Here is a 27,344-nt window from a genome sequence, read left to right on the forward strand (position 1 = left end):
GAGCTGCCATCTCTGAAACACTGAGTCAGACGTGATGAAAAGAGGATTTGTCTTAACCAATTAAAATCGGCAAAGCATCTAAAATTGGCAACTATACAAGCTTGCAGCACGTCCTGCTATTTTGAACTTTTTTTTATCACAGAATCGACCACGACCACAGGTCTTATAATGTAGTAATTCTCAGAGAGGACTTCTCCTCACTCCCTTGCTCAGACTCAGAGTGCATTGAGCAGCACCCCAAGGGGTCTCCCCCCCCCCCCCCTCCCCCCCAAACACCTCAATTCACAATACGTCTAAGTGGCGCACCAAATGTTTATTTTGCGTTGGTTTCCATGCCCTCTCACCTACAGTACCAGTGGTGTGCACAGATAGACAGATAGAGCACCACCTACCATTGCCCTCTGGACAGCAGGATTTAGAAGGATATACTGTATATATATTTTCTTTTTGTACAGTGTACACTGTATTTTTATCAATTCTTGATAAAAAAAAAAAAGCTTCCAATATATAATTTCCCCCTAAATATATACATCTCACACTATTAAGGCAACCGGCCGGTTCCACGCGCTGCACAAAGTTCCCTTTTTCACTTGAGCACCTGCCCCTCTAAATGTCTGCACGCCACTGTACAGTACAGACCGTGGTCAGTTTCTCACAGAAGTAATGTTTAATCAGTCTCATACTTTTTTCATGCACCATACAATGTCTTTGATATCTATGTGTGCACGTGCCTATACACACACACTGACACACACACACACAGATGCATGCTCACAGTAGCAGCCCTAAATCCTGCTCTTCATTCCACAAAGCGTGCTACATGTTCCCCAATGTGTGCATCTTATTTTCAGCTTGCCAGGCAGCATAGTTCCCATCTGCGGTCGTCTGCTCCCCCGGTTAGCCCCCCCACACCCACCCACTACCTCCATTGCCTATTCTTTGATACATGGGGCCATCCCTGCGCCCGGCCCCTTCCCTAACTTTTTAGCAGCCAATGAGGGCTGAGTGCACATTGTGAGCGAGCACCAATGAGGCCTCGTTTTCATGGCGTATAAAACTTTTCAGGAGCCTTTGCCAGGTTGCACTTTCTGTCAGTCTGAAGGCTCCGAGAGAGGAGAGGAGAGCAGAGAGAGGGGGTTGAGAGAGAGAGAGAGAGAGAGAGAGAGAGAGAGAGAGAGAGAGAGAGAGTGAGAGTGTGTGCAGGGGGTTGCCAGCTTTTATCCCTATCCCACACTTCTTCATAGTGGTGGGTAAACACAGCTATATTTCTCTGTTTTAACCCTTAACAGGGCTGGAGAGAGGCCTGGACATATTGAAGTTATCCAACCGAATAAGTGTCTTTTAAAGTGCTGTTCCTTTTTTTTCTTCTCCTTCTTCTGAAGCCTCTCCTTTTCAGCGAGGATGGAGAATGCACATGCCAAAGAGTCGTCCGACGTGCTGTCCTACTTTAGTGTCAGCGAGGAAACCGGCCTAACGCAAGACCAAGTCAAGAGGAACTTGGAAAAGTATGGGCATAACGGTGAGGAAGATGGATGGATGGATGGATGGATGGATGGATGGATGACAGATGATGGGATAAGCCAATGGATGAAGCATTATCGGATTGAGTGTGATAGTGTTTATGTTTGTGATTGTGATTGACATACTTTGTGAAAATCATCAGGTGAAAATCATCAAATGTCTATTTCTTAGGAAGATAAGAAAGACAGACTGTGCTGGAGAGGTTGAGCAAGATGGAAACAAACACAGGAACAATCTGGCAGTGAGTCAGAATTAGAAGGGGAAATATTTTCTGGCTTGGTGGGCTAGTTGGAATTTTGATGCATGAGCATGACTTTGTGATGGTGCAAGTGACACCCTCTGAAGGTCACTCTCGGGGAGTGATGATTGTCAAGCAGGTGTTTCTCAGTTTCAGGTTCCAGGACAATAGCTACTGGTGTTTCTGGCATTTATCTCCTCACAAGCCCTGAAGCCACATCAATTTGGTCTCATTCAGTCCAGACGTAATGAAACTATTGTCAGTACGGGGCACACAAAAACCTGCAAGGCATTTTGCATTCATGCAGACCAAAGGTTTAAGATATACCGGTTTACATAATTCAGGAAAATTACAAAGGAGCTGATCATATTTTAAAACATTTAGGTTGGCAGTGACTCAGGGAGTAGAGTGGCCGTCTTGGAACGAGAAGGTTCCGAGTTCAATCCTCAATACTCGCAAAGGGAGATGAGAAACAAAAAGGGGAAGGATGATGGTTTTACTTTCAGATCACTGCTAAACTGACAAATGATTGCTGACGGCAAACAAACAACATGGCATGGCAAATAAGGTCATTGTAAAGGTCAGACAGTTAGCAGTGTTGAACTACCAAGAAACTTCAGTTGCTCTGTTAGTTTCCATGCAAATTATAGCAATGAACTGGATGGATGTCCGTAAAACAAAAAAAGTGACCATTTGAGGGGTACAATGCATCTTCCTGGCCTGGGCCATGGCTCAGTGGTCCAGGCACCTTGGCTGGCAATCCAGTCTGGCAGTGTGCCGCGGGTTCGACTCCCAATCCCGACGGCCTTTACTGCATGTCTTCACCCCATCTCTCTCCCCATTTCCTGTCAGCCTACTGTCTGTCCCTCCATAAAATAATATATATATATATATATATATATATATATATATATATATAAAAAGAATGCATCTTCCTGTTGTTGTTACAGAGCATGTTCATTCATATTATCAGTGGTTGGAAGTACAAGTCCAGTGTTTTATTAAAGAAAACACAAAAAGGTCCTGTATTTTAAGGCTTTAGAATTACTATATTGCTGTCAAAACGTGTTATTAAAAGGCCTGGGACTAAATCATTGGCTTTGGATTCGTAATTATTCATTAAAGCTGCACTTTCTGATCAATCAACACTACTGCAAATACTGTACACATGGTAAACTTAAGCATACTACTACTAATATCTTGATTATTGTCATTGTTGTTTGTTAATGAATGCATGGGACCCGAATGGAAACCTTCGGGTGCTATCCTTTTGGACCAATGTGCTTTGACTGTACCATGTACTGTTTTCATTTTCTATTGTCTAATAAAATAATCAATCAATCAATCAATACTTTAGGCTTTGGTGGAGAAGTGCTGTGTGGTAATATCACTTGACAAAAATATGATTTCCCCACTCAGTAGTTTTTAGTGAAGAGAAAACGACCTTTTGTGGCTGCATGTAAACTGCATACAGTACGTACCTGTGTAGTCAATCAGTGGAGTAAATTAACTAAGTACATGTACTCAAGTACTCTACTTGACTACAATTTTCAGGTATTGTTACTTTCTTCAGTATTTAGAAATTTCAATTTAATTTACTTCAATACATCTCAAAGGATAATATTGTACTTTTACTCCACTACAATTATATGAAAACAGTAGATTTTGATAATTAGTAGCCTACAAAACACACTAAGGACTTCAGATATATATTTCGGCCATTTGAAAATAGATTCCAAAAGATCTGAACTTGTGAAATGGGACATACTGTATATTCTTTGTCTCTCTTTTGTCTCTCACAGAGCTTCCAGCGGAGGAGGGTGAGTCCACGCTTATATTTGTCTCTCCATTATCTTTGTCTCTCCATTATTCATGTATTAACACAACCTGTCAATTGTTTTATTCTGTTTATTTGTTATGCCCAGACACACCTGGTCCCCCTACTTCCTGTGGTGAACATTATTTCCTGTCAGGCTTATAATAACACCTGTCCATGACTTCTCACTTCAGTTTTGTCAACAATATGGCTTCCACATTAGAAAAGGCAAACAATGTTGGCCGTATTTGTAGTGTAGAGACATTATGAGCTTAAAAAGAAAAGGTGTAAATGTGTCACTGTGCTGCTTCATATTGCAGCAAAGTAAAGAAAAGATTCCAAGGCTATTGATAATCAGCAGTGACAATGCTACTAGCTAACACAGTGGTTCTCAGTCTCACACTTTTACATTTCATGGTCCCCCATAATTTCTGACTGGACCCCGCTTTGAGAATCTCTGAGCTAGCTCTGCTAGCTCAAGCTTTCTAAAATAGTGACGGGCAATTTGGCTGCCTAGAAATCATTTTAAATACATTTAAACATGGGGTTTAATCAGCATAATGTTATGTCATTACGTTATAGTATTAAAGGAGTATTTCACCCAAAGAATGACTTATTTTCTATCAATTGCACACCCCATGAAGCCTTGAAATCAATGGAGATTGGAGAATGGAGAAGCCAAAAATGTCCAATAATATTCAATAACATGAATTCAAGGCATCATGGGGTGTGTAATTGACAGAAAATAAGTCTTTTTGGGGTGAACTACAACCTTTAAATAACTCTGTGCAGAACATCAGACTATACAGATTCATGAAATGTATCTATTGATTTCCAGGTAAGAGCATCTGGGAACTGATCCAGGAACAGTTTGAGGACCTCCTGGTCAGAATCCTGCTGCTGGCTGCCTGCATCTCCTTTGTGAGTTATCCCAATCAATCAATCAATCAATAAATCAATCAATCAATCAATCAATCTTTATTTCAGACCCAGGGAGATCATTTTGTTTTGTACATTTATTACAATAATAAAATAATCAGTTTCACTAGTCCTCCAGAAAGGGCTGCGGATCCTATATCCATTCCACAACAATAGCATACTGTACATTTCTATAATTGGTAATAATGAGCAACAGGGTCAAATTAGTTCCACCGTTTTTAAATAAGCAAACAGTCCCGGTGATATTGTCAGAGTTTGCTCTGTAATGTTTTTTTTCCCGTTTTTTTTTCTTCAATTTTATCCCAAGATTTTGTAACCCAGTTTTTCTTTTCACCCAGTGCCAATTATCTAATGTAATCCTGGGCGCTACACTTCCTCTGCCAACCTGGGGGGGCAGTGGACTGACCTCATGCCTCCTTCTATGCATGAGGAGTCCATAATGTCTGTAATGTAAAGTCTGTAATGTTTATGATAGTCACTCATATTTGATACAGTCTGGCCTGGGTCAGCCTAGCGGTCCGGCTAATGCCTAAAGCCTGACAGCATATTGTGGATTCGACTCCCGACCCCGACGACCTTTACTGCACTTCACTCTCTCTCCCCCCATTTCATGTCAGCTTACCCATCAAATGAAGGCAGAAAAAGCCCCCAAAATATCTTTCAATATTTGATAGTCTGTTTCTGGCGAACATTTTATTAATTTGGCGGCGGTAACATTAGTGTTTTCTCGCCGTCGGCACTGAAGAGACATTTGTTTACTCAGGCCTTTGGCAATTTGTTTGTTTATCTTTTGTACTGTAACGGGTCCTTGGGTTTTTGAACGGTGCTACAGTGATGCAAATAGCCTGCATCCTTAGACTCACTAAATTGAGAAAGGATGCAATCATGTCCCCCTTCGGGGTATAGTACTCAGTACTATACTCTGCCGTCGTTGAAGTAGGTCTCATAAAATGTCCCTGGGACCCTAAAAGACCACCCCTGGGTCCCAGGACCCATTACATTGAAAACCTACTGTATTTACATCACTGGCGCTATATAAATTCAAGTTATTCCTATACGAGTTAAACCGCCGGGATCATTTGTTTATTTTTTGGAACACGGTTTCCACAATGTCAAACACATCTATGGGAATTCAGAATGGGGCGAAGAAAACGTGTCCCAGCCAGGCAGGATGCATAAATTACGTCAGACTAAGGTGCTAGTGGGCACTATTGAACCCAGTGGCTGTTGTGGTTGGCCTGGCTCCCACACACACACACACACACACACACACACACACACACACACACACACACACACACACACACACACACACACACACGCAGAACGAAGATGTGTATTTGTACACTGCAGGGCCATAACAACACATGGACTGTAGTAGAACATCACCTTATTCAATTCTCGCTTGTATTCACCCAAGGAATCCTCTCTCTGTCTCTCTCTCTCTCTCTCTCTCTCTCTCTCTCTCTCTCTCTCTCTCTCTCTCTCTCTCTCTCTCTCAAACTGTTTTGTGGACATGGCATGCTGGACACATTGTCTTAATCCCTCATCTCTTCCCCCTGGCCGCCTCCCCCTCCAGCTGTCAGTATGGCCTTAGAAGGCCTGATGGTTGTGTGCGTGTGCACGTGTGTGTGTGTGTGTGTCAGAGAGGGAGAGGGAGAAATAAAGGGAGAGCATTTGGGTTAAGATGAGTAATTTACTGTTTTTGGTGTTATATTCTAGTTGCACAGCAGTGTCATGCACTGAAAATAGCAGATCTACACGGTATACGCTCACAATCTGTGTGTGTTGGTCGCGTGTACTGTACAGGTGTGCGTGTCCCTGGCACAACAAAGGGCTTTATTTTAACGACATCTCAAGCGATGGGATGAGAAACGGTATCCTCAGACAAAGGTCAGGGAAGAACAATGGATGGTCTGCAACAGAGAGACAGAGAAAGACACTGTGTTTGATGGCTGGTGTGTGTGCGTGGTTGGGGGGGGGGGGTGCATTAAGAGCCAGGGATTGGGTTGCACAATGGCATTGTTTGTTACAATGACAAATGAGAGCAATAGATTGGGTGTGCTGTATGGCTTCTAAGAGAGAGGATGCGTGAATACTCCCATGGAATGTTCTATAGCAGTATCGCAGCCTGTTGACAGGTCGGGATGCTCACCGTCCTGGAGGAGGAGAGACTCTGTGTCCCTTTGGACGCAAGGATATATGCATGCACTACGTGTCCCTCTGGAGTCTGGACACAAGGATACATACATGCCCTGTGTCCCTCTGGAATCAAGGATACATGCATGCATGCACTGTGTCCCTCTGGACACAAGGATACATACATGCCCTGTGTCCCTCTGGAAGCAAGGATACATGCATGCACTGTGCTTTTCATGGGGTTCCAAGTGGTGCCCTGATCCCGAAAATAGAAATAAATATTAATAAATAAATGAGGGACGTCAAAAGGTCAATCAAGTCCGCAAGTCAATTACTATAAAATATGGTGCAGATTTAAAGATTTGATATAAAATAATAATTACATAGACCGGATGGATGGATGGATAGAGTGTGGAGAGTGAGGGATCTGGAGCCAGTTGCACCACCTCACACTAAGTTCAAACTTAGCCTTTTAGCTTAAGTAATGCATAAGTCTTGACTTAAAAGCCATTTAAGCTATAGGCCTAACTATAGGCTAAATTTGAACTTGGTGTGAGGTGGTGAAACTGGCTCCTGTGCATTCAATCTCTGGATAACAAGACCTATGTGCTCCGTTGATCTGCAGCTAATCTGTGTCCATATCAACGTCGTTCTAAAGCTTTCCCAAACAGACTGCTCCTATAGTAAAACATTTAGCTGGGGACTCCCCCTAATTATTAGAGCGTGCAAGTAATGTTGTTTGTCCGGTGCTCCGACGCGTATGTCCCGTGGCAGCGTATGACGTAATGATTCATTTGTGCTTGATATGGCATTGGTGATTACATACATGTATACATAGGCCAGGGGCATTACCTTTAATCCACCCGACACTGAAACATATTATTATTACGTCACCATCGAGAGCCAGTTATACCCTGGCATTGGTACTATCTTCATCACGTCTTTCAGATAGTTTCAGATAGTACTGGAACAATTAAGGTAACGAGATTTAATCAAGAAGTCATTACGTTTTTTTATTTGATTGAAGAAGACAAGAGTTATTTTATTTCTGACGGACTATTTAAAGAGATAAAACCACAGTTTTCTAATGGAGACGATAAATATGAAATTACAATGACAACAAATACAGTGATGTTTGTTATTAACGAAGATATTTTCATTGAAAGAATTCAAGAGTAGAACACGTGTGCATACATGTAAAAGAAAAATATCTATATATCATTCATGTGTACAGATAACCTAAAACAAAACTTTCTAAATTGAGGACATTTCTCAGAAACTTGATAAGGTATAGGTAGGTAGGATAAGGTACCCTCTTCGACATCTTCTATTATGATACTAGGAGATTTAAATGATTACCTGTAAAATGAAAAAGATGGAAGTATAAACACCTTTATGTCCGGATTAGGCTTTAAACAATTAATCACAAATCCAACTACAGATTACGGAAGTATTTTAAATCATGTATATTTGAATAAATATACCATTATAAACATTTAGAGAAGTTAGAGACACCTATTACTCAGACCATGATTTAGTATTGATATCACTATAGTGCAAGATTAAGTAAATTTAAAGCAATGTTATTTACAGTTTAAAATAAATAATATATTTTTTTCATCTGATATCCATGACTTATTTTTCTTTGAGAAACTACAAGTGGATCCTGGACACTTCTAAATCGATGGGACTGTATTTATTTTATAGGTAGAAGCTTTTACCATACTTCAAAATATTACTTTTTTACCTCCAAACACTAGGTATGTAGGAAATAGCTAAACCAAATCAATATTGCAAACGTTCTTTCACAGAGAGGCTGAGATTTGAAAATTTGTAGCGGTCGACGGTACTTGCACGCTCTGCTTGCGCTCTAGTATGGCCTACTTAGGTGCATCAAGCAAGTAGGCATTTGACAGAGTGCAGTTCTAGTTATTATTATTTTTTGTTTTTTGTTTATTTATATGTTTATTTATTCGGGGGCAACACGGCATCAATTTGACAACCATCCTATCATGTCTGTCTTTCTCAGGTGCTAGCTTTGTTCGAGGAAGGCGAGGAGACAGTTACCGCCTTTGTCGAGCCTTTAGTCATTCTCCTCATCCTCATTGCCAATGCCGTGGTTGGAGTTTGGCAGGTAAGCACTCACTCACTCACTCACTCGCTCACTGACACCATCACAAGGACCCATGCACATACCACCCGCCCCTCAAATGCTGTCTTTTAGTTTTACAGACATGCAAATAGACCTCTCATTCTTAGTAACAGTCACACACGCTATAAATCATAGCACAATGCGGTGGCACCAGGCTCAGGATCACAGTAACACTGTGTGAAACATCTTGCATGTCAGCCACGGGCTGATTGCGCCAAGTTCTACGGAAGCCACAATAGTCGGATGACGTCAACCAGGAGGGGTGAAAAGGTGAGAGCTGTGGGGGGGGGGGGTCAACGGCGACCATATCAGCCTTGTGCCAGTCATTTGGAAACTATGCACAAGGATTGACACATGGGGGGTACGAGGGAGAATGGAAAGCTGGTGAGGAGGTTGAGGTGGAGGTGGTGGTTGTTATAGGTGGTGGTTGTTATAGGTGGAGGTTGTGGTGGTTGTTATAGGTGGAGGTTGTGGTGGAGGTTGAACCCAGTACAAACCCTCCCACGCACTCAGATCAGCCAACGCAGGGAAGCTGGAAGTACCCTCACTAAAAACGCCGGGACAACGCTCCACACGTCCCAAACTCTTCTCCCTTCTGGCTCCAAAACTGTGGAATGCACTTCCCATTGCAGTCAGAACTGCAGCATCACTCCCAATATTCCGCCGTAGTCTGAAAACCCACCTTTTCAGACTCATAGCACTTAATTACCCTACCCCTTTAGCATTTGATACAGACTTTTAGCATGTTATGTAGACAGCACTATAAGTGCATTGTATGTACCAGTCATAGCACGTCATAGTACATATGTATAGCATAGTATAGTACTGTATATATGTATAGTTTATATGTATAGTTTCATTATATAGATATTCCATGTTCATTCATTCATGATAAATGCTTTTTATGTGATGTATTCCCATGCTTTTTGTTCTTGCTTAATGTAAGACGCTCTGGATTAAGAGCGTCTGCTAAATGCCTAAATTGTAAATTGTAATTGTTATAGGTGGAGATTGTGGTGATTGTGATAGGTGGAGGTTGTGGTGGTTGTGATAGGTGGAGGTTGTGGTGGTTGTGATAGGTGGAGGTTGTGGTGGTTGTGATAGGTGGAGGTTGTGGTGGTTGTGATAGGTGGAGGTTGTGGTGGTTGTGATAGGTGGAGGTTGTGGTGGTTGTGATAGGTGGAGGTTGTAGGTAAAAAAAGTGGTTAAAATGGTTGTGAATCTTGTGATGCTGTATTTGCGAACGCAGTGAGCACTTACTATGAGACCTAGCAGATCATGTCTGTCTGTCTGTCTGTCTGTCTGTCTGTCTGTCCCGCTTTTGTGCCCATATATGGAGCTGAGTGATTTGTGTCACCATGACTCAGCCATAACCATATAAGGAGTCCCCAAAGCAGCTATACGTCCAAAACCCAAATTATGTACGAGCTGCGTTCGCTTCCCGCGTTTGCGCGTCTTACTGGTAACTACTTTTGCTGGGGACCCCCTGGAAGTAAGTAAGACTTGCCGAGCCATGAGGCCCATAGGGCAGGAGCCTATCTCCTGTAGCGTGAGACAGCTTGATGTACAAGTACACCCCCTGGACATGACCCTTGTATGATGCAGGGACTTACCCCAATCCAACCCTTGATGCTGAGTGCCAAGCAGGGGGGCATTGGGTCCCATTTTTTCAGAGTCTTTGGTATGACCCGATCAGGGGTCAGGGATTGAACCCCCAACCTCCCAGTCACACTCTAACCACAAAGGCCACTGAGCTGGTGCTCAGCTGAGCTGTTCCCCTGGAACCGCCTATAAGAAACATTGAAATAAGCTTGTTTGAAATGACCAAACCTGCCTACTGATGATGTCACTAGTAGGCAGGTTTCTGAACTGTCCACAGCACTATTTGAAATTTCACTAGAGGATAAGCCCCTTGAAGTTGCAGCAACTCGTTTTCAAGGGGGTCCTCGGGCACACTTTACAAGAAAATTGCAAGAAAGAATCGCACAACAATCAACAATAACAACTCTTTGAAGAGAAAAAGGGGTGAAGTGTTCCTTTAAGTATTTTTGATGTTTTCGTGCAGTTTTTGGATGAATGTTTCTAGCTTGTGAATCTTCTATAATTTGAGTAAGGTGTTCATTTAGAGAAAAACACAAAGTTATCATTATAGTTATCACTGCTGTCAGGCAGAAACCATTATCTCACTCTCCATATGCTATAACTATCTAAATCGTTCAACATTTGCTACAGTTGTGGTGTGGACTGACTTTTAGTTTTTCTACTGGGTTTGAACTGCCCTTATAACCATAATTGTCGCTGTCGGGCAAAAATGTCATCTCTTTTTGAAAGGTACAAATCTCTGGTCAAATGTTCACCGGAGGGCTTTGAATATTGTTGATTGTTGTTGAGCGTATGCAACTTTGTCTTCATCCTCTCATGAACATACTAACAGTATAGTTCAATCAACATGGGTCTGTTTGGAGTGCACCACCGAAAGCGCTTTCTCATCTGTCCCTAGGAAGGTGCCACAAAGGTGGATCTAAGGATTTAAATATATGCCCTTTCCTTAGGTCACCCACGACTTGCATCAGGGTTAACACACTCTGCAAAGGGTGCTAATTCAGACCAGGTACACTCCACGATACTTTATAATTCAATAAAGTATCATCATCATCATCATGTCTGTGGTCACCAATGCTATGGCCAAACATAGCAGTCCCAGTATCACAACTTATAATTTAGTAAATACTTTTTGCAAGTTTCTAAATTCTTACATATTCTTATAATTATAAACATTGTGCACAACTATGCTCGAACAAAGATGGAACACATGGTCGGGGTGTAGCACCAAATTCTGGGGGCTATAGGACAAGGATTCACTGTAGTCCAACTTTCCCCCCCATTGCGACGCACCTGTTCATGGTCTGTTATGAATTAGTCTCTGTGGGGTGGAAACCTCATATGTCCAAAACTGTTACTTTTCAGGATTCAAATAAAAAAGTAGCAGATCCGCAAGCTGGTGAATTTTGATGCGTTTGTGTGACGCTGTTAGTGTGATCAACTAGGGCGCTAATTTACGGAAAAACACAAGTTAAAATATGGAGATAAGTGGTTACTGGTACGACAGTGACGATATTATCATTGTGTTTGTTTTTGTGGGTGACATGCAGGAGCGCAACGCGGAGGACGCCATCGAGGCTCTGAAGGAGTATGAGCCTGAGATGGGGAAGGTTTATCGGGCAGACAGAAAGAGTGTGCAGATGATCAAAGCCCGGGAGATCGTACCCGGTGACGTGGTGGAGGTGTCTGGTAAGAGCTGTGTGTCTGTGTGTGTGTGTGTGTGTGTGTGTGTGTGTGCGTGTCCGTGTGTGTGTGTCAAGGGGAAGGGAGAGAGGGGGGCGGGGTGGGAGTCACATCCAATGTCCTTGAGAATGAACATGCTTCCTTTTATGGCAAACATACTTCATGTAAGAGGAGGAGAAACTGAGGAAAAAGAAGTAAGCTGGTATATAAATAAATGTAATATCTCTGTGATTATCTCTGTCTTGTCTGTCTGTCTGTCTGTCTGTCTGTCTGTCTGTCTGTCTGTCTGTCTGTCTGTCTGTCCTTCTAACTTTCTCTTATCTTTCTTTCTCACTTTCATTCTTTCATTCTTTCATTCTTTCTGTCTCTCTCTCTCTCTCTCTCTCTCTCTCCACTGTTCAGCTGTTCTTTTCACTTCATACTTTCCCCAAGGTCTCCCTCAAAGTGGTATCAGCTTTCAGCACCCCCCCCCCCCACACACACACACACACACACACACACACACACACACACACACACACATACACACACACCTCCACTTCATCATGAGATTCTGTCTCTTTGATACCTTGTAGTCATCGTTGTTCGAAATTTAAATGTGTTTAATTGGACCCCAACATCCCTATTCTGGGGGGCAAGAAATAGCAAATCTGCAAGCGTAATGAGCTTGTGAATCTGCCATTAAGAAAAATGCATAGTACCGTTGAAAATGGACTGAAATTAGATTTAAGTAGTTAAAGTGTGTGTCTGTGTGCGTGCGTGTGCGTGCGTGCGTGCGTGTTCTCTAGTTGGTGACAAAGTGCCAGCTGACATTAGACTCATCTCTATCAAATCTACAACCCTCCGCATCGATCAGTCCATCCTCACTGGTGAGTGTCTCACTGTGTATATACTGTGCTGATGATGATAATGATCATTGGTGGAAGAACTACTCACATTCTTAAGTAAAAGTATCAATACTGCAGTGTAGAAGCACTCTGTTACAAGTAGGAAGCCGAAATGTACTTGAGTTAAAAGCATTGGTATCGAAATGTACTTAAAAGTACCACAAGTAGAAAGTAGTCATTATGCAAAATGTCACGTTTCAGAAGTTTTCTAAATGAATAAAAAGTATAAAGACATATTTTGAAAATAGCAGATCTACAAGCTCACAATGTGTCACATCGCTTGTAGATCAGGTATTTTCAAATGGTCAAAATGTATATAGGGCTGAAGTGGTTAATGTAGGTTTTGTAATAATAATCCAAATCTACAAAGTAACAATATTTACTTCTGATATATATAGTGGAGTAGAAGTAAAAGTACTTACAATTGGAAGTACTCCAGAAGGTAAAGTAAAACTACCTCAACATTGTTTTAAGTATAGTAGACTGGTGTACTGTGCTGATGATGATAGTGATACTTCAATAATCTGGGGGCAGGGGTTCAGAAACCTCTTATCTCCAATTCTCCATCATACTAACTTTTTTTCCTTCTTTTTTTTCGAACATTAATGCCCACTTGATCAGACTACACTAACACGTCGCACAAAAGCAAGCAATAGCAAACTTTAGCTATTTTTCAATTTGACATAATGAGGTTTCCACCCGACAGAGACGATATATTTGTTGCTATGACATGCCATGGAATATGCAGGGTTTTTGGAGACGGTCAACACTCGAACCCCTGTCGGTTTTGAGCAATTACATGACATGCAGCATGGAGAGAAATGACACAAAACAACATAAATAGTTAATCACACTACACAGCGTCACACAAAAGCGCCAAAATTAGCTGATACCGCAAGCTCGAAACTTTTGAGCTTGTAGATATACTTTTTGAATTTGAATGCTGAAAAGCAACAGTTTCTTGGACATATGAGGTTTCCACCGGACATAGGCGATAATGGTGTCTCATGGTGTCTCCTCTACAGGTGAGTCTGTCAGTGTGATCAAACACACAGACCCTGTCCCAGACCCCCGAGCCGTCAACCAGGACAAGAAGAACATGCTGTTCTCTGTGAGTCCACCACACACTTACTTGCTTACTTACCTACAGTCATGAGTCCTACACTATACCCAAAACCCAACCCTAAACCTAACCTCACAGGAAGCCATGGATTAGTTTTAACCTGCCACGGGTGAGTTTTAACCAGCGACGCATGTCTGGAGTGACGGCCGGTGGTGTTGTCGGACTAATGCCTTTCGGACTGTCAGTATATGACTAACCAACATGGACCCTCCTTTTGTTACCACTCATTCTCCAGCCCAGTGGTTCTCAAACTGCGGATCTGCTACTTTTGAATAGCCAACGTATAAATGGATTAAAGTGGTTGAAATGATTTGTGATGCTGGATTAACTACTTTAGCTGGGGAACTCTCTGGAACAAAGTGTTAACCACACCGCCTCCTCCTTCTGTTAACCACACCGCCTCCTCCTTCCAAGGGAACCAACGTCGCTTCTGGCAGGGCGACTGGCATCGCCGTGGCGACCGGCGTCGGCACGGAGATTGGCAAGATCCGTGACCAGATGGCGGCCACGGAGCAGGAGAAGACCCCTCTGCAGCAGAAACTGGACGAGTTCGGAGAGCAGCTCTCCAAGGTGTGCCTGAGGGACACGAGAGACAAATACACAATACGAGCCAAACATACGCTGTCATATCGATGGGTCAAACATGCATCACATGCTGGGACGAGAGACGAGACGATATAAATGCATGATTGATTGATTTAATACTTTATTAGACAGAAATGCAAACTGCACGAGAGCTGTCATACACTTGGTCTAAAAGGATTAATACACAAAAAGGTCCTTGTGGACTTGTTTCCATTGAGGTCCCATGTATTCAATTCATCAACATTACACCAAAAATCAATATCCTCGCAAATATAAAATGCTATATGTACAGAGTAGAAGAAAAGGGGGGGATGGGGGTAAAGAGGGAGGGTGGGTGGTGTCACCTATAAGGGAGAAGTGATAATTGGCCTCCCCTTTGGTCTCCTGACAAGTGCATCCTCAGGCCTGTGGTTGTGTGTGTGCAGGTCATCTCCCTCATCTGTGTGGCCGTGTGGATGATCAACATCGGTCACTTCAACGACCCGGTGCACGGTGGCTCCTGGTTCCGTGGTGCCATTTACTACTTCAAGATCGCTGTGGCCTTGGCTGTGGCCGCCATCCCCGAGGGTAGGGCCCGGTTGGTTAACCAATTTCATTCATTATAGAAAGAAATTAATAATTTAGTAAAATAATCGATTCATAATCAGTATCCCTATTTTAGGGAGATCAGAAAACGTCTAAACCGGTGAAAATAGAAGATCTATGAGCTCACAATGCGTCACGCAATGTAGATCAGCTATTTTGGTATGACGCTGTTGTAGTATAAGTATAACATAGGGCTTAAGTTAAATAAGTTAAAGTCAACCCAAGAACAATGGCTTCCATTAATAGCATGCTAACCTTTCAGGAATAGAAAATATGTTTTTTTTTTGGGGGGGGGGGGGGGGGGTCGTGGGACTTGTGTCCTGGCTGAGACCCACTGCTCTAACCCTGACTGAGCTCTCTTCTTGTGTCAGGTCTGCCTGCCGTCATCACCACCTGCCTGGCCCTGGGAACCCGCCGCATGGCCAAGAAGAACGCCATCGTGAGGAGTCTGCCATCCGTGGAGACGCTGGGCTGCACCTCGGTCATCTGCTCTGACAAGACTGGCACGCTCACCACCAACCAGATGTGTGTCACCAAGGTAAGAGTGGCGTGCTCACCACCAAGCCCGGAGGGGCGAAACGTTGTTGTATTTAGATTGAAATTAAAAAGACGGGGAGCAGAACTATATCGTGTGCGGACATTCCACTTTTTTCTTCAATTTTTTTGGGTCCAGCACCGTATTCTGAAACTGGGATGTGCATATCGTTTTCCTTCTTTACCTTTCTGATTTTTAACCACTTAACCTGGTGTCCCTATTTTGGTCATGTCATTATAGACAATCGATATTTGAATTATGGTTAAATAAAAGGAAGTTGTCTTTGTATGGTCACTGCAGATGTTCATCATTGACAAAGTGGATGGCGACAGCGTCAGTCTGGGACAGTTTGACATCTCTGGCTCCAAGTACACCCCCGAGGGAGAAGTGTAGGTTTTGAACTGCACGCACGCACGCACACACACACACTGTTGACTAAATACATAATCATTTTGGGGGTCCTTAACATGAAAAAGGTTTGAGCACAACTGATAGCAACATTCATAAAACTGTCGGGATTTAGAAGGCATTTTTAGATTCGGCCTATGGTCTTAATGAGTTCATGTAGAGCGAGAACAGAGAGGTCTCTCATATAGAGCCCTGAGGGACTCGGGGTCAGCCAAGTATAAGGGTTTAAGTGGTCGACTGATCATGATCATCATCATCCACACTGACCACTCTGACTGGTCACTGTCGTCCTCTCAGCACCAAGAACGGAGGCTCTGTGAAGTGTGGCCAGTATGATGGCCTGGTGGAGCTGGCCACCATCTGCGCTCTGTGCAATGACTCCTCTCTGGACTACAACGAGGTCAGTGCACGCATGCACGCACGTGTGCGCGCGCACGCACGCACGTGTGCGCGCGCACACACACACACACACACACACACACACACACACACACACACACACACACACACACACACACACACACACACACACACACACACACACACACACCATTCACCATGTTTTGTTTTCATTCCTAAGCCAATAGCCAATGGATGACTGGCGGGACACTCAACCGAACTCTTACTGACTCCTATCTCCTATTGAGCGACCATCAAATTATTGGCGCAGGAATGCGACAAAACAAAAACAAAATATCCATGAATTAATTCAAGCCTTCATGGGGCGTGTAATTGATATAAAATAAGTCATTTGGGGGGGGGGGGGTGAACTACTCCTGTATATGTAGACGTATTTTATCTGCCCACCGTTTGTCAAACATGCAAAATTTGCAACATTGTGTGATGTGTCATTCACGTGACGTGATTAGCAGTGATGGTGTGCACCTGCACACTGTCACCTCCTCTTCAAAAGGAAGCAGACACTTCCAATTCCGAATAGTGAATACTGACAAAGGCTGGATAGTGGATAGCCAAAACATTTGTCTTTTTTGTGACATGATGTAAAGAGACAAATAAAAGAGGAAAAAAATCACTCTTGCATTGTTGAATGCCACCACCCTTATGTATATCTATTTCTCTCCCTCTCTCTCTCTCTCTCCCTCCCCCTGACCGGTGTAGTCTAAGGGCATCTATGAGAAGGTGGGTGAGGCCACAGAGACCGCTCTGAGCTGCCTGGTGGAGAAGATGAACGTGTTCAACTCAGAAGTGAGGGGCTTGTCCAAGGTGGAGAGGGCCAACGCCTGCTGCACGGTCAGTCCACCACGCAGGAGAATGCCAAGAGGTGTTGTCATGCAGGGCAGATTTCCATCCAGAGAAAGCATGATTTTGTCAAATTCGACTAAACCTAAATATTCAAAGACCATGACTAAAACTACAAACTACATTTGCTGTGAAAATCAACACTGGTCAGGTGTGAAGTCCTTTTTACGGAGCCACAGTGGTCTCACCCCCCCCCCTCTATAACCTCACAGGTGGTTAAGCAGCTGATGAAGAAGGAATTCACCCTGGAGTTCTCCAGGGACAGGAAGTCCATGTCGGTGTACTGCAGCCCCGCCAAGTCTGCAGCCAAGGCCCCAGTGGGAAACAAGATGTTTGTCAAGGTCAGATTGAGCTTGTGTGTGTGTGTGTGTGTGTGTGTGTGTGTGTGTGTGTGTGTGTGTGTGTGTGTGTGTGTGTGTGTGTGCGTGCGGATGTACAAGCTCACAAACCTGCTGCGAGCTTGTAGATCTGCTATTTTTGAATGACCAACATAATTATAAATGGATAGAGTGGTTAAAATGATCGTGATGATAACTACTTTTGCTGGGGGACCCCACTTTGAAAACCAAAATGGTCTTGCGAACGGACACGAAGTGAAAGTTGCCCACAAATAAATGAAAGAATAAGGTTGAAAATCACTGTCTACAGACGGACGCATGTCCTGCCGAACATCAGAAAACACACAAAACCAAATATCGAGTGGATGGATGGATTAGAGATGATGGGTCACCTTTTGTTATTGTTGTTGTTTTCTCCCCAGGGAGCTCCAGAAGGCGTGATCGACCGATGTGCCTACGTGCGCGTGGGTTCCACCCGCGTACCCCTGACCGGCCCCGTCAAGGACAAACTCCTGGCGGTCATCAAGGAGTGGGGCACGGGCCGCGACACGTTGCGCTGCCTGGCCCTCGCCACGCGCGACTCTCCTCTGAGGAGGGAGGAGATGAACCTGGAGGACTTCACCAAGTTCATCGACTACGAGGTGAGCAGAGTGGCCGGGGAGTGGCAGAGGACGTAGGACACCGTCGGACCACTTCACCACCTATCTTCATATAATTGGTCCTCACTAATGTTCTACTCGGTCTGTGTCTCATGGAAGGGCTGTGGGCAGTTCAGAAACCCGTCCACCAGTGACATCATCGATGGGGAATCCAGGCTAATAGAAACTGCAGGCTTTCTATTCCTGAAAAGTTGCAATGCAAAAATGGAAGGCATCGTTCTCACGATAATAAAAATCTAAATATATATATTTTAAAATCTTGTTAAAAAATCTGCCTAATCATGATGTCACTGGTGGATCGGTTTTTTAACTGCCCACAGTCCTCCTATGAGACACAGACTGAGTATAAAAAATGGTGAACATTGGTGAGGAGTCGGACCAATTATATGATATACTTTGTAGATTTGGATTATTATTACAAAACATACACTAACCACTTCAGCCCTATTTACTCTGACTCCTCTGTCCACCAGAGGGCGCTGAAAGCATTACCAGACATGTTTTATCGTCATCTTCATCATCATACTATAATTCTGACTCTGTCTGAATGTGTGTGTGTCTGTCAGAAACACCACCATCTCCTCGCTGCCTGCACCAATCACTCCCACTTTTCACACAGGCATTGACCATAATATGGAGGTCTTAACGAAGCTTTTACACATTAATGATTAATAATTAATTTATTAGTGAATTAAAAATGCGAAAACGCACCCTGTTACAAGTAGAAGTCCCGTATTCAAACTTCACTTGAGTAAAAGTACTAGAAGTATAGGCATTAGGCATCAAGATATAGTTAAAGTATACCAAAAGTAAGAGTACTCATTGTGCAGAATGTCCCATGCAGTTCAAAATGTGATTTCAAGATCACCATTATGATGTTGATCTAAGTGTATAGCTTGATTTTGATGATGCCAAAATGTATACAGCTGAAGTGGTATGTATGTTTTGTAATGACAATCAAAATCTACAATGTAAATGGTAACTAAAGTTGTCAAATGTGTATGATATTTGCCTCTGATGTAGCCTAGTGGAGCAGAAGTAAAGGTATTGAAAATGTTCTGCATTGCGGTATTGATACTTTAAACAGTGTGTGTACTCCTTCCCCCCCACTGCCCTACATGTTCTCCTGCTTGTGTCTTCCAGACTGACATGACCTTCGTGGGCTGTGTGGGCATGCTGGACCCTCCTCGCAAGGAGGTGATGGGCTCCATCGTGCTGTGCAGGGCTGCTGGCATCCGGGTCATCATGATCACCGGTCAGTACAATTTACAATTTACAATTTAGGCATTTAGCAGACGCTCTTAATCCAGAGCGACTTACATTAAGCAAGAACTAAGGCCCTATATGTCCTCTATATGTCCTCCCCAGGCCCCAGTCAAAAGACACTTTGTTTGAAATAAACACTCATGCTTTCCAAGGTGTGATTTGGGGTCCTGAGGATGAATACAAAATGAATATCAACATCTTAAAAACAAAATGTTGAATTGTGGGTTTCAGCTCACATGCCCTTTTGATGTAAATCAAAAGAGGGGGGGGGGGGGGGGGGGTACTACCTGTCAGTGGCTGATGAGTGTTGGCTGATGAATGAATATCAACATCCTAATACATCCTAATACTGGGGGGTCGAATTATGACAGGCAAGGCCTATTCATACTCCATTTTTTCTTTTTTTTTTATTAGTAAAAAAACCCAGATATGTGTTTGGATGAGTGTTGAGTCGCTTACCACCGCAGCTCTGTTTGGGTGAGCGGTGAGTCGCTTACCACCGCGGCGTGTCATGTTGTAGTTTTCGGTTGTCACCTTATCACTTAAAACTGGAGTATGAATAGGCCTTTAGACCTAGTCTGGACTTGATAAAACACACCTGAGTTGCACAGTCTGTCCCAATGCATGGAATCTAATATTCTGTCTTAATGGAAACTCATATTCTCTCAAGTTTTCCTCCGTGACATATCTTGGGGGGAAAGATTTGCATATTAACGTACCATAAAATGACATAAGATTCAAATACAAACAATGCAATTCAGGTGTGCTGTGTGGATGAAAAGGTGATGTACAGGGGTGTCCCGAGTCAAAAAAGTTTGAGGACCACTGTCCACAAACCACAGTGCATGCCATCGCAATGTGTCCCAGAGCAGGTACCACTAACCTGCAGTGGTCACATCCTTTCTCTTCTCTTTTAGCCTTTTCATTTCAAGGACCCCCAGTTTGGTTTAATATAAGGCCATCTGCTATTTTTATATAATTAAAGTATATGGTATTTTTATAGAATTTATGTTTGAAAATATGTATAATGGAGCATTCTGCATAATGAATACTTTCTACTTTTAGTAGATTTTTATACCAAAACTTTTGTACTTTTATTGAAGTACGTTTTTAACTTTAACTTTAACTTGTAATATAGTATTTCTACGTTGCAGTATTGATACTTTTACTTAAGCAAAAAATGTGAGCCCTTTTTCCACTACTGACTGAAGTTGAGACAACAAAACCTAAAGTCTTGTTTCTGTTGTTGTCTCCCACCATGCAGGCGACAACAAGGGCACAGCCGTGGCCATCTGCCGTCGCATCGGCATCTTCGGCGAGGACGAGGACGTCACGGGCAAGGCCTACACTGGCCGCGAGTTCGACGACCTGACCCTGAGCGAGCAGAAGAAGGCAGTGCAGAGGGCGTGCTGCTATGCCCGCGTGGAGCCGTCCCACAAGTCCAAGATCGTGGAGTTCCTGCAGGGCTTCGACGAGATCACCGCCATGGTGAGAGGAATCAGACAGGACTGTACTGGAGCCTTCCTGCATGCAGCAGACAGGACTGTACTAGCCTTCCTGCATGCAGCAGACAGGACTGTACTGGAGCCTTCCTGCATGCAGCAGACAGGACTGTACTGGAGCCTTCCTGCATGCAGCATGCAGACAGGACTGTACTGGAGCCTTCCTGCATGCAGCAGACAGGACTGTACTGGAGCCTTCCTGCATGCAGCAGACAGGACTGTACTGGAGCCTTCCTGCAGGCAGCAGACAGGACTGTACTGGAGCCTTCCTGCATGCAGCAGGCAGGGGGTTCCATTAGTCTTTCATGATTTACTCTAATGCTAGCTTCATACCACTTGGGTTCAAGTGACATACACAAATGTGTATGTCAGCGCTACATTAAGTACTAGTCTGTACTACAGTGGTACACTAAGTACTTTGTATTACTCAACCTGGGGGTCCCCACATTATGTTGTGCGGTCCCCAGATTGTCAGTGCAACATTGTTTTCTCACTCAACAGTAAACAAACCAACATACAGTATTTGTAACAGGGTTTCTGCCCATTTCTGAAGTGACAATTTAAGTACCTTTTTAATACCTCTAAAATGAAAAACTAATTATGAGACCATTTTTACGTCAAAAGTAGAAAACAAAACAACTATATTGTAAAATATTACTAATTAATTGTACTTAAGCACAGTACTTAAGTAAATGTACTTAGTTACTTTCCACTACTGATGTAATGTGTTAGCATCACTCTTCTAATGCCCCCTCCTCCCTCCCTCCAGACCGGAGACGGAGTGAACGATGCCCCAGCCTTGAAGAAGGCTGAGATTGGCATCGCCATGGGCTCTGGCACTGCCGTTGCCAAGTCTGCCTCTGAGATGGTCCTGGCTGACGACAACTTTGCTTCCATCGTGTCGGCCGTGGAGGAGGGCAGGGCCATCTACAACAACATGAAACAGTTCATCCGCTACCTCATCTCCTCCAACGTGGGCGAGGTGGTCTGGTGAGTGTCATAAAGGTGGTCTCTGTCAGGGTGGAAACCTTATGAACTAAACAAGACTTTTCAGGGGGAAAAAGTACACGGGTTTAAAAAAAAACCTGTGTACTGTGTAAATGTTTCAATACTGCAATGTAGAAATACTGGTTTTATGTATGGGAAAAAGGTAGATTGCTGAAGCTGAATTTCCTTTTTGGGCAAGGAAATTGACCATTTATCTACAGTAAGTAGGAAAGACAAAATGGATGGAGGAATTTAAGAATTTTGTTGGAGTGTTTAATATATAGATACTATGAAACAATGAGGGACTCGGATGTGTTAAAAAAAATAGATGGGACTATGAAGGATTGCTTTTTTTCCTGTAAAATATATGGGCAAAATTGAGAAAAAAAACATCTCTGCCTCTCTCTCTCTCTCTCAGCATCTTCCTTACAGCTGCGCTGGGTCTCCCTGAGGCTCTGATCCCCGTCCAGCTGCTGTGGGTGAACCTGGTGACGGACGGTCTGCCTGCCACCGCGCTGGGCTTCAACCCCCCCGACCTGGACATCATGGGCAAGGCCCCCCGCTCCCCCAAGGAGCCTCTCATCTCTGGCTGGCTCTTCTTCAGATACATGGCCATTGGAGGTATGTATACCTATATAGGTACAGTTCAATCCAACCAATCCATTTAATCGATCATAAAAGAATATTCTTTCATTCGGTAATTTAGTAGAATGAAAATGAATAATCGATCCCTATTTTGGGGTCAATTAAAGGCGAAAACGTTCACAAACTTTCCAAAAAATAGTGAAAATAGCAGATCTACAAGCTCACAAGATCTGCTATTTTCACTGTTTTGGCATGACACTGCAGTGCGACGACGTATAAAACAGGGCTTATGTGATGCATGTACCGGTATTCAAATTCAAACGACAGCAAAAGTAGCAGATCTACTATCTGCTATCTGATGCTTTTGTGTGTGATGCTGTGTAGTGTGCTGAAGTAGGGCATTGATTTAAATATGGAGATAAGAGGTTTCTGGCCTGACAGCAATGACATCTTGATGATTTCTTCAGGTTATGTGGGCGCTGCGACCGTGGCAGCCGCTGCCTGGTGGTTCATCTATTGTGATGAAGGCCCCATGGTGTCCTTCTACCAGCTGGTTAGTGTTCACCTAACTCTCTGCAGTCTATTTACACATCATTGCTTTCAGTTGCCTTAAACACACACTGAACTTGAGTCTGGAGCATTGCAACCTACAGACACACACACACACACACACACACACACACACACACACACACACACACACACACACACACACACCAACGGCAGGACATGCATACATCACATATATACAAAGTAGTTATCATGAAGTTCAGTGGGAATCGATAGGATAAACTCTGGGAACCGTCCATTTCATTGTGCATTGTGCAGAAGATTACTTAAAAATTGTAATAATACATACAAACATACAAGTTCAAATTAAGCATGTGAGTTTTCTGAGAATGTCTTGTGGTGGACATATGGTAGTTCATACACCAGGTGACTTGTTTCCATGCTCCCTGTCAGTCTCACTTCATGCAGTGCACTGAGGACAACGAGGACTTTGCGGGCATTCAGTGTGAGGTGTTTGAAGCCTGCCCGCCCATGACCATGGCCCTGTCTGTGCTGGTCACCATCGAGATGTGCAACGCTCTCAACAGGTCTGTCTACTGGCCTGGCCAGAACGTTACACCAGCGCTTGCCAAACCTTTGTAGCCAAGAGACCCAAAAGAGAAACTAGACATTTTGTGAAAATAGCAGATCTGGTATTTTCACTACTTTTTAAACTGTGTGTTGTATTTTTGTTTATTCTATTCATGGAAATTATTAGGTTTTGATTTTGTTCATGGAATACTTTAGAAATATGTTGGAGTTGAAAAAACTGTGTTGAATGGAGGGGGAAAAAGAATGACTTTCTCGGAGAACACATATTTATTTTGAAAAGCTGTAGTCAGTGGGCTAGATATGAAATACTATTGATATGATGCCCATTGTACAAAATGCCATCTGAATCAGTAGTTCTCACACTTAATTTTTTTTTCAAAAATGTTAAAAAACCCATGATTCCTTGGTTTATAGTCACTCGCCCATGTCATCTTCAGCTGTCACAATATAGGGTCGGCTCTGTAACATTTCACTCTACACCCAACTCTCTACTGTACAAGCTCATAATGCATTGCAATGCAGTGAGCTTGTAGATCTATTTTGGCCTTTTTGGGTAATGTTCCCTTCCAGAACAGGGTTGATGTGGTTCATGATGCAATCATGTATTCTCCCCCAGAATATGCACGCACGCACGCATGCACGTGCACGCGCGAGCGGGCGGGCGTTGGCTCAGGAGTAGAGTGGCTGACGGTGGTAACCACAAGGTTGCCAATTCAAACCCGGGCTCCCCCAGAGTTAGTATCGAAGTGTCCTTGAGCAAGACTCTGAACCCCTAATTGCTCCTGATGTGCTGGTTGGTGCCTTGCATGGTTTCCGTCGCCATCGGTGTGTGAATGGGTGAATGTAATGCACAATCTAACGTGTCGATTTGTGCCACACTTCTAGCTTGCAGACTACTTTTGATGTTCTTGTGCGACACAAGTGTAATTACAGCCTTACTTTGCAATATACAATAATATCTAACGTACCCCCTCTCCCCTGCCACCAACCCTTGCCCCAGCTTGTCAGAGAACCAGTCCCTTTTGCGCATGCCCCCATGGAGCAACCCCTGGCTGGTGGGTGCCATGACACTCTCCATGTCCCTCCACTTCATGATCATCTACGTCGACCCCTTGCCCGTGAGTCTGTCCTCCTGAGCTGCACTGCAGCCACACTGTCCTCCAGACATCATTCACCTCCCTTGACTACTGTGCATCATACTCTCCCTCTCTGTCTGTCTGTCTGTCTGTCTGTCTGTCTGTCTGTCTGTCTGACTGACTGTCTGTCTGTCTGTCTGTCTGTCTGTCTGTCTGTCTGTCTGTCTGTCTGTTCATTCATTGATTGGTTCTCTCAAAGATTTTCATGCCAATGGCCCCCAAATTGATTATGTATTTGGCTACTGATCCCCATCTGAAAGGATTTTGTTAATATGTTCAGAAGTATTTTCCATAAATCCTAATTATCTTGGATATTGCATATATAAAAGCAAAGGTAAAGGCCTCAATCTGTGATTTCTTCACCTGGTTGGCAGTACGTAGAACAGCAAGAAACATATTACTAAAACATAATTTTACATATTGTATTCATTGTTTAGGATTCAGCGCTAGTGGGTGTGTTGGGGGGGGGGGGGGGTGCTCCTTATATAATGTTTCACAAATCACACAGTAGGACTTGGCCATACACCATTTTCTTCATGCATACTTCTGTCTCCTGTAGATACCATAATGTTTGATGTATTCTCTCCTGCAGATGATATTTAAGCTCAAACATCTAAATGTGGAACAGTGGATGATGGTCCTCAAGCTGTCCTTCCCAGTCATCCTCATTGACGAGGTGCTCAAGTTTGTGGCACGCACATATCTGGAGGGTGAGTTTAATAATGAATCCTTATTGAAGAATTAGGAGTCACATTTGCATGGGGTGCATAGTGTGAATGGCCTTTTCAAGGATTTTCTTGGTGGTATATTATTCCATAACTTTTTACAAACCTAAGAATGAAACCGCTTAAGGAAAGATTTTGACGTTTCTTCTTTTTTTGCCTTCTTTTTTCGCCCAAAAAATACATGTTTCTGCAGTAGCTGCTTTGTTAAACCAAACTTGTTTTGCAAGTTTAGTGTTGAATGCTATTACACTAGCTCACAGTGTCTGATAGCACTTTACTTCAGTGGGAATCACACAAATTGCAAAACAAGCCATTTGTTGATTGACCAGATTAAAGAAGACTATTTATTTCCCTGATAAAGTTTAATGAGTCTGTTCAAAATATCACTGTATGTGGCCAGTGTCCCCTATCCAATGTGGTGTCGTACCACCACCACATCATGTCAGTATCATTAATGTCAGTAATAGTATCATGGTCAATATTATGCCCGTATCATGGTCAGTATCAATGGTTTCATGGTTAGGTTTAGTGATCTATTGTTGTGCACTATACAGGTACAATGGCACCATTTCTGCCTACTAACAAGTAGACAGAAATGTTGCCTTTGAGCGAGTAGACAGAATTGGTGCCATCTTATATTGAGGATTAGTGAGGAGGATCAGTTATATATAAGCTCACAACACGTCACAGTGCCATCGATCAACTATTTTCAGCAAAAGCTTTCCTACAATAACAGAAAATACACTAGGCTATAGCCCTGAGCGACACCACTCCACCACATGGGGTATAAGTGGTCGACCACAATGCTACCCTTCCTGTCATTACTGTACAACTGATGACGGTTTGTCTTACTCTTTCAGGGAAAGTCTAGAGGCAACAAGCTGTTGAGGGCTGACGAAACCAACGAAGACACATAAATTAAGACGTCGAAACATTTGTTGAAAGTGAATGAGTGAGACAGCAGGCACTCAAAAGTGAATGTAAAAAAATAAAAGAGCAAAATTCATAAGCTATCAGAAAAAACAAAAAAGGAGCTGCATAGTATTTTTCTTTCTGTGTACGTACTGAAGTTAATATATAGGTGAGCGTTTTAAAACGTATTCTGTCATGATTCTATTCTTAAAGAATAAAAGATATGTATTAAAGAGAAAATTGTCAAACGTTTTTGTAGTGTTTTCCCCCGGTTTGTCATACGATATAATATCTTTCTACATTGTCACATTGACCAATTTAATAAATATCCTTCGGTTTTCTCTCCCCCCTACAGAATCAAAGGTTCTATGGTCATGGTTCAGCAGGATCGTGGATGGTTTGATTCTAGTCTTAAAATAATTTATATAAATAATATACTTTTGTAATGATTTTGTTTTTAGTTGCACCAGAAAACCACGCCCACTGCCTGCCCTCCAAACTCCGCCCGCCCCTCCCCAAACTCCCAAAGTCCACTCCCCACTCCCCATGTGCAGCGCGTCACCACCCAGCCTTTCCGGTTTCCGCAAATCCTGCGCATTCCCCACCTCGGCTCGGAGGAATGTAGCACCAGTACTTTTCTAACACTGATTATTGATTAAA

General features: G+C 43.2%; 1 protein-coding gene across 1 annotated transcript; it reads left to right on the plus strand.

Moving 5' to 3' along the window:
- The first annotated feature begins 1,096 nt into the window (after positions 1–1,096).
- atp2a1 (ATPase sarcoplasmic/endoplasmic reticulum Ca2+ transporting 1) lies at positions 1,097–26,923 on the plus strand. The gene is made up of 25 exons (XM_080775325.1): positions 1,097–1,246; positions 1,383–1,519; positions 3,562–3,579; positions 4,414–4,496; positions 8,683–8,787; positions 11,958–12,096; positions 12,879–12,959; positions 14,003–14,088; positions 14,515–14,670; positions 15,111–15,252; positions 15,642–15,808; positions 16,106–16,194; positions 16,511–16,613; positions 17,333–17,464; positions 17,686–17,814; positions 18,234–18,452; positions 19,614–19,725; positions 21,001–21,224; positions 22,008–22,228; positions 22,644–22,846; positions 23,278–23,363; positions 23,774–23,907; positions 24,912–25,029; positions 25,640–25,757; positions 26,633–26,923. The coding sequence occupies exons 2-25, from the start codon at positions 1,402–1,404 to the stop codon at positions 26,641–26,643; spliced, it is 2,994 nt and encodes a 997-aa protein (XP_080631451.1). The 5' UTR covers positions 1,097–1,246; positions 1,383–1,401; the 3' UTR covers positions 26,644–26,923.
- Positions 26,924–27,344: the final 421 nt, after the last annotated feature.

This window comes from Protomyctophum bolini (genome assembly GCF_963924005.1).
Source record: "Protomyctophum bolini genome assembly, chromosome: 11".
NCBI lineage: Eukaryota > Metazoa > Chordata > Actinopteri > Myctophiformes > Myctophidae > Protomyctophum > Protomyctophum bolini.